The 8,707-nt window shown below is 42.3% G+C and overlaps 1 protein-coding gene across 1 annotated transcript in view; it reads left to right on the top strand.

The window, feature by feature from the left end:
- The first annotated feature begins 206 nt into the window (after window positions 1-206).
- TYRO3 (TYRO3 protein tyrosine kinase) overlaps window positions 207-8,707 on the top strand; it is a 60,794-nt gene continuing 52,293 nt past the window's right edge. Inside the window, exon 1 of the mRNA XM_053475698.1 lies at window positions 207-971. Coding sequence (XP_053331673.1) covers window positions 902-971 — 70 coding nt within the window. The 5' untranslated portion in view covers window positions 207-901. The remainder of the gene's footprint in view (window positions 972-8,707) is intronic.

The following is an 8,707-nucleotide window of genomic DNA, read 5'->3' as shown; positions in this document are numbered from 1 at the left end:
ATCTTCTAAACGCCTAGATTTATCACAGTCCAATAATATAGGTTATTAAATTACACCTATATATCAATTAAATTTGTTGCCAAGTTTACGTACTATGTGCGTTTAATAATCAGTCTGCCAATGTGTGCACTACAAACTCACAACCCGCATTCATTGTGTATCTGTGCAGACAATTGATCTAAAATCATAGCGGCTCCAACAATGTGTCATATTATAAATAGAACACCAGAGGGCGCCCTTTGCAACCGACGCCTGTGGAGCAGTATGAGGATTGCACGCCTCTTCCTGCAAACCCCACTCCCAGTGCTCAGTCCTCCTTGAGTAGCGCTTTGTATTGCTCAGGAAAAGGAGGAGACATCGGGGTATTAACGGAGAAAGATCTGTATCTCTCCGTCCCAAGCCGTGAACGTGGATCTCATGCTCAAGTATTTAGGGAGCAGACCAAAGGATGCACATAATGCGGACTATAGTGCTGTTGTATTAGGGAAGGGGTTTCCCTCATTAAAGTGAATAGAGTAGGTTTTCAGACTGGGTGGTCTGCGATTCCATACAGCTGGAGGCTGGCTGGGACTATAAGGATTCTGGCTGCTGTATTCGGTAGAAGGCATCAACTGTTTTAAATTGGCGACCGGTGGGATTCAGGATGTTGGCACGCAGGTGACCAGCTGTCCACGAAGTGTCAATAAGGTCTGCGAAGTTGGGTTGTGAAGAGACAGTGTGGTCAGTTGGTCAAGATCTCCTCTGTAGCCCAGGTGGGTTTGCTGGTCTGGAAGAGGACATCTGCTGCGTTGGAAGGTCTGAAGAAGCGGCGGTCCGTAGAGTTGGCAGCTTGGTGTGTGCGCAGCCCGTGCTGGAGACAGTGAAGCCCCGGTACACGGGCATGGATAGGCGGTAAAGAAGCATGGGCTCCCCCGAGCTGGGCAGCCCCGTCAAGGGGCTCCTTCTGGCAGCGCTCGCTCTGGGATTAGCAGGTAAGATGAGGACATGGACTGGGTCGGTCTCAGGGAGGGTGACCGGAGGCATCCAGTGCTCTATTACCCCATGTCGTTAACCTTTACTCTGCTCCCTGCACGGGTTGGGCGCAGCTGGGTGCAGGTAAAGGTAAGAAACTGGATGAGGAATCGGCACAAGCTTTAAATGAGCGATCACAGACCCTGCACACAAACTCAGGCACCGGGTGTATGATATGCTTTGAAGTCACTTTATCACCATTGAGAACGTGGATTTGTCTTTTCGTAATTATGGTTCCGATCTGTGCTTTGTGCAGCAGGCAGTGACAAGTCCTGCATTCCATGGAATGATGAAGGTGTGTTTTCAGGTTCGCGTGGGAGACCTGCAAGTGGCAGAGAGGCAGGGGCTGCCCTGACATCACCCTGAAGACACAGCCCTCTGTCACTCGTGTCAGAAGTAGAGGCTCTGCTGGCAGTGGTGGGTGGTAGAGGGCTTGGGACACGCAGAGGTGCAGGAGGTGGCATACTACCCTTTCACAAGTGACACTGGGAGGGTAACAGATGAGTGGGGTAACCCTCATGTGTGGCAGAGGCTGAAGTAGTGGGGTCATCATCATGAGAGTGAAAGATAGCCACATTGTTGACACCAGTGCTTCCTCAAATATTTAGGGGCCCACGTCAAACTTAAATGAAGGCTTTATGAACAAACTGAGGAACAGAGTACTCACAATCAATATGTCTGTTTACCCCATCCTCTCCATGTCCTCAAAATAGGGACACTAAGCAAGTCCTTATTTCCTCATGTACCAGAAACGGGTGAAGAGAGGAAAGAGGGTCTCTAAAATGATGGCTAATCCAGAGGTAGCTATGATTACATGAGTGACAAACTTTGAGGTCATTACCTCATCATAAGTGATAATGTGAAAAGGTCTATAGTGACAGGTAAACTATGTTGAATGGTTGCCTTGAACAAGCTTTACTAGTATTTTTTGGCAAAATCCTAAATTCATATTGAATGTGTCTGGCTATTTTAGTTGGAGAGTTGGTGATAAATCATCTTCACCCTCTATCATATTGACATTTCATTCTGATTGACATGAGGCGCCTGGTGCAAAATATTGCACTCATCGTCTTTGTCCGTAAGGGATAAGATCTCCATGAACTGTGTTTATACCTATACGTGTTTATACGTAACAACCCTCATGTGCCCCTCAGGATGTAATGGAAATGAATAATTGGTGGAAAAGTGTCAGTCTTTCAAACTATTTTGGAAAGAGCTGGATTATGCACAAGGAAGCCTAAGCACCTGGCCAGGACTTGAGCTGCGTGGAGGGCTGGATGTACAAATATGTTATTTTAATGTTTGTAAAGCCACTGGGAAAGGGGACCCTAATTTGCACCTTGCTTAGGGATCTACTGATATTCTTATTCTGAATTAAGTTAGAGGAGTCCAGAACATACACAGGACTAGAAAACGGCCATGCACCCTAACCCCTGTTTGCATATTACATGGAAAAAAATCAGTGTAAAGTGTGAAAATGTAGCATGTGCCCACGTGTATCCAGTAGCTGGCCACACATGTCATTTTGTTGGCCATTGGCCTTAAAGTGCCAGGGTGGATTTTAATCCATAGTCTGACCCTATCTTGATATGTTGATCTGCAAATTAACCACATAATGGCTTCAGGTAAGGGCCCAAAAACTATACATCATAGCAGCCTAAGTAACAGCTGCCTTCCTCTGCTGGGGTTTTATACACAGGCTTAGACTATAAACCTTAAAACCACACATAGAAAGAGGCATCCAGATTTGTGTCTCATATGTTTGGGGGGAGGGGGTTCACGGGGTGTACAGTATTCTGATGCTCAGAGTGCCGTATTTAGCACCCTTTTCTATTAGAACGCTGAGCATTTTGGAGAGTAGTATTTTCTAGCGCCTGTGTAGATGTTAGCATTTATGCTTTCTTAGCGATGGTAACATGATATAATATTAATGCCTGCATCCCCAGATCGTGCTATGAGTCATAGTCCTGCTGGGTGCCTCTTGTGTCAATACGGTGTTTCAAAGCACTCTGCCTGTGCTGATGAGTGAGTTGGAAAGGGTGATGTGCGCTCTGATGTCTTCAGCTCGGTGATGAAGTAGGATATTTCTATCTATAAAATAGAACAGTGAAATAAAATTGATCATGAGGTGCTATAGTGTTGATCTTCAGCTTGTGTCATGTTTCAGTGAGATATATATATTTTATATAAAATATATATAATATGTGTGCATTTGGTAGAGATATCACAAACGCTACTGTGATTTCGAGTGACGTCAGTGTGAGATTCATTTTCAGTGCACGGGAAGGGTGAGTTTAATATTTCTGGGATGAGTACATTTTTTGATCAAAACTAACTATAGCTTGCGATTATTTCATTTTTTTGCTTCTTCGAAAAAGTAACTTTATATTTATTCTAAAATTGATTGGAGATTGCCGAGAGCCAGTTTTCACAATTTCCTGTCGTGTAGTTATTTCCTCTTTGCCTTGTCCCACCTTTCTGGCCAAACCAATCAGCAACTTCAAAATAGAGAAAGGATAACTTAATGCGGAGGAATAATTCTGCTCCTTCATGGTGTTCACATAACTTTCTAAAACATATATGTTGCTTTATTTCAATCTGCAACCAGTAATATATGGGTTTATAGACCTGTCAACTGTAGAATCTGTAGAAGTATAGAATTTGACAACCAATCAGAACCGTTCAGCCTGTTGAGCCTGCCTGTTTTTCCTGACTCCTTAATCAGTTCTAGGTCTTGGAAATTTACTGATATTTCCAACCCTTTGACATGCGAAATACAAAGTTATTAGTAATAAAATCAAGGGTGTTGTATAATATGAAAAGGTGTGTCTATGTCTTGCCCTAAATTGTGAATGCTTACCAACAGAAGTGTGTCCTGTATGTTTGAAGGGGGACACAATACTTGTCAACGGTTTTTTAGCATTGACCAAAAAATGCTTCTTTAGGTATAGTGTTTAAAGGTGGGCTTACAGCTTGTGCTTAATCTTCTGAAGGGTGGAGGGCAATCCTGTGGACCAAGGCAGGACATTTCAAAGACTGCAATGAACGGGCATCAGATGTTTTGAGCTGTATTGTATTGGATCTGCAAATACTAAACAGTCAGTCATCATAAAACCATTTAAACCTGTGCTGTGGGGGATACTAGAATACATCCACTGGAGGAGTGTGGGCTTCAAGGCCATGTTATACAAAAATTAGAAGCGGTTCTGACATTTCCCGGGATCTGGGATACCAGAGAGAGAGAACTAGATGATCACAAAGCCTCATTCATGGTAATTACAACTCTGTGTTTTGTAAATTGAAAAAAAAAAAGTCTAATAATTCTGTCTGGGTGGAAGTGCGCAGAAGCAATGCTTGAAAAACAGGATGAGTCATTTCTTTTTAAAGAGACAGAAATACAAATGAAAAATAGGTCATTTCTTTTTCAGTGCCAGAGAATGATGGAAATAGGGAAAATGGATATAGCAACCAGGGCTGGCCTGGTGATGATGAGACGGCCCTGGCACTTTAAGGCAGGAGGCCGCCAAATGATGTAAGTGTGGCCGATCATATCCAGCCATTACGTTTTCATACTTATCCAGCTGCTGCAGCATCTGATGTGCCCTGGGTACGTATGGAACAATGTCGGCAGGTCCAGTCCACGTTGGTCCAAAAAACTGACAGGTCTTTTGTCAAAGGTGATACTTTCTCATTGGTCTAACACAAAAAATGGTCATAAGCTTTTGGTCTGTTTTCCAGATAGAATCTACACAGTACAGATCTCTCTTGTGCTCAAAGGGTTAAATACGCTGTTTTCCTTTTGTCCTATTCCCAGCGGTGCATGCATTAATTGCAAAGGAAACGTGTCCCTAGCCCTCTGGTTTCTGATGCTACAGCAGTCATATGGTCTTTTCATAAACTTAAAGCTCTGTGTTATTTCTCATATTATTACTTTAATGTCTGATACGCGGTGGTTGGAAAATTCACCGGAACGTGATGTGTGTTTTGTTTCCGAAGGTATACTTTAGAGAGTGTAACTTTTTCTAACAAACGTTCTCAAAGAAACTGTTTTTGTGGATCCATATGGCTGCCTGCGTATTTACAGTCTCACTTTATGTGATTCCTTTCTGAGTTTGAATTATATAGATACAGTGCATCTCCTGCAACAGAATGTTCATAAATGTTGTAGAATTGCTACATTATGGTGTTTTTATTAAGCTTCATCTATTTAAGTCTGGGAAATGCTCTAGCGCTGTGAGCAGTAGCGAGATTGTTGCCAAAATCAATGTTGATTTATTTGTGTAATGTTACTGTGAAGAGCTTTTGGTCCAGATAGCAGAAAGGCTGAAGACTGTATTTAAATTGCTATTTTAAGTAATACAGATGTGTAGTTGGGTTTTGTACTGCCAGTGTCAGTGTATGGGGCCCACATGCGCACAGGGGTCTGGGCAGCATTCATCCACCCAGCACTGGAGGTCACTGGAGGTAAGTATTCACATATAGGAAAAGGTATATCACATATAAGAAAATGTGTTGGGTATGACCAACCTTGTGCATGGAAAGTAACTGGGAGGTGGGGAAAAGGCAAGTGCATATGGGGTGATTTAAAGGGGACGCACAGCTTTCATATGCATTAAAGTGCCTATGATGGCTGGAGTGTCCCATTCAAAAACCCCAGGACCCATTGGCACATGGCTTTTGAACCAGCACTCTTGCAAAACAATACACACTCACTCCCGTGTCTACTACTGTGCGGTCACATCAATGACTAGATGGCTACTGCTATGAGGCCGGATTACATCCACTAGATCACTGGAGGTCCCTGGACATGCACATTAGTGTTTCTACCGGAAACCATTCTAGTTTCTCTTTTTAAACAGTGTTGTTAAGCTCTGTTTCACTGGGTATTTTTCTTTAACACGGGTGTAACCAGCACTCCATATTTAATAGTTCAACAGATAGATACCAGAGGAGCAATTCCCATAGCCTCCCCAGAAGAGCTGTAATTACAATAATGCTCATTTCTGCAAAGAGTTTTCTTTTTTTTTTCTTTTTTGAGTTCGCTTTCCTTTTTCACTCGTTTCCAGCAAGGCTGTCAAGTCTCCCAATTCTTTATTACATTTGCAGAGAGACATTTGAAGCATAAGTAAGGTTCATTAACTTAAGGCTGGAAAATGCACAAGAGTTACAGGCATCTCTGTCAAATAGAGCTGAGCTGACCCTTCATAATGTATAATGTTATATCAGAGAGATGATTTCCAAGAACGCTCGCTGATTTACTGTGTATTAAACCGGGCCAACCCAGCTCTTCTTGCAAGAGAAGCACATTCTGGCTGAACCTTTAATATACACAGTACTGCCAGCGAGCTGAAATGTTCATCTCAAATTCCTGCTTTAGTGAATAAACTGCAAATTATTTAGCTAGCCCAATATATTGGTCACGATAAAAAAAAAAAACTAAAGGTAGTTATAAGCCAATACCATAGCAGAGGATTATATGAATCTTTCATAATACAAACTGACTCAGATATGACTGATAACGAAAAACATAGTATTGGGCTTATTTAAAATACAAGCATACGTGATTATCTATAGGATAGTGGATCGTTGGCACATTTCAGACCCTTTTGTTGGAGAAATCCTGAAACAATGAGAGCCCATGACCTTTGGGAAGCTGGAGGGGTATTTATTCCTGTATCCCGTGGTTTTTTTTGTTTTTTTTTAAGTTTTCTTCTTAAGTTGTAATATTTTAACGCAGTTAAAGGAATGTCACTGTATGTAATGCTGATGTTTTTGTCTATTATTGGCTCTCACCAGGAATTTCACGTGGGGCAGTTTGTCCGCTACATCTGCCATTGACTTGGTTTGATAGGAGTTGAGGAGTTGCAGCCTACGACATCTCTAGACGGTACACCCCCCCCCCCATACTGCAGCTGTAAGAACGCAACCAGCAGTTGTCCTACATTCCAGCTCTGCTTTCCCATTACTGCCCAGGCAGGGGATGATCAGAGTTGTAGTGATTCATGAACAACTGGCCAGCAGCTGCCTCCAGAAGCCCGCCACAGGCGTATTCCCCGGGGAACCTATTAATGAAAAAGCCTCTGCATCTCCTGTCGAGGCAGCTGAGACATGCTGGCAAAATGCTGCTGGCCATAGATACATGCTCCCATTTATTCAGTCCACCCACGGTGCAAATGCACGAGCTTCCGGCTCATTCAGATCTATTTCGTTGGGATTCTGGCCTCCTCTGTGAGACGTGTGAACTAGTGGCAGAGAGCCAGTCACCGCGTAACCGTCAGCGCTTGGCTCAGCGTTATGCTTGGTGCACCCACATATGCTTTGCATTATTAGGAAGAGCTCTGTGGTTGAGTTGAATTCGCAGTGAGGTCATTTAATCCAGAAATAGCATCGCCCCCTTTCACTAATATACCGGTTTATGCAGTACGTTATTCCTATTCTTTCGTAAATATGATACTTTTATATATTGTATATCTTTGCCCATGATATTCAGCATCATGAGGACTGCAGTCTTACAACATCTGGGGAACTTTGGCTACACCTGATCTATGTGCTCAATTAATAATCTTGCAATTGAAAGGGGAGTCCTGTCAGTTCTTTATTCCTATTGCTATGCTTTCTTACAGGCAGATTTTCAAAGCACTCAAATTTTTTTTGGTTTCAGTGGTAATTTTATGTTTGTGAGATTCGATAGCTGTATACTTGGTGTATTGATTCATGATTTACCAGGCACTAAATGTATCCGTGTGATATTTGAATCCGGTCCCTGATCTCCTATAGATTGGTGTCAGGTGGTACATGTTCATGGATTCATAGCTGGGGGCCTGAGCTCCTGGGGGAAAAGTATTGCGAGATTGAAATATCGCACGCTATACCCTGGAGTGTATTTATTGTATTGTGTCTTGCATTCTGGTAACATTCCATTCAAGCTGTGTACAGCGAGTTCAGTATGAAGAAAGCCACACAAGGAATGGCCAACAAATGAAAGTCTACAAAGAAAGGCAAACCAGCTTTTACTTAAACAGTCCATACCGAGAGCGCTTCATCAGGGTTTGCACCCAGTGGTTTGTTTACTAAATTATGATTAGTGCTGTCACATTTCTGCTTTTTCCAGTTTCTATTTTTTTTTTACAAGTAAAGAAAATAAGATCAGGATAAAAACAACAAATGTAATGTGTGTCTTATCTTGTTGTGTTTCGCTACTCTGTTTGGTTTTTTTTTTTAGCTTTAAAAATAACACACTTATTAAATTAACCCTGAATAAAAACATGGTGTTGTATGTTCGATTGTTCTCTCCTGTGCTGCAAAATTGAAGTGTCCCTTTGTAGTTGAATTGACTGGTACTCATGTAATTTACTAAACCACCAGTGGACATGCAGAGGTACTTATCTGTGTCAGTTGGTCCAGATGTGAATCCTCTTAGTTTATCTCAGTGATATTATTTTTTTTAATTGTCTGTAACACTGTCATTAGTATGGAGACCTCCTTAAGTCTTTATTCAGTGTATTGCTGATGTTTTATGTTCCTAGAATCCCAGGGTTCCTAGAATCCTAGATTCTTATAATATAAACTGGGAACTCTTCGGGAGTTCTGACCCGGCAAACCCCGATCACATCGGGTGGGTTGTTTAGCTATGTAGGCTCCCCTCCCTATTCCCTTTCACCTCAGTACAAATGTATGGTGTTTATGGCCCTGTCCC

This window comes from Spea bombifrons, chromosome 9 (genome assembly GCF_027358695.1).
Source record: "Spea bombifrons isolate aSpeBom1 chromosome 9, aSpeBom1.2.pri, whole genome shotgun sequence".
NCBI classification, from domain to species: Eukaryota; Metazoa; Chordata; class Amphibia; order Anura; family Pelobatidae; genus Spea; species Spea bombifrons.
This window is presented reverse-complemented; position numbering and strand designations above follow the sequence as displayed.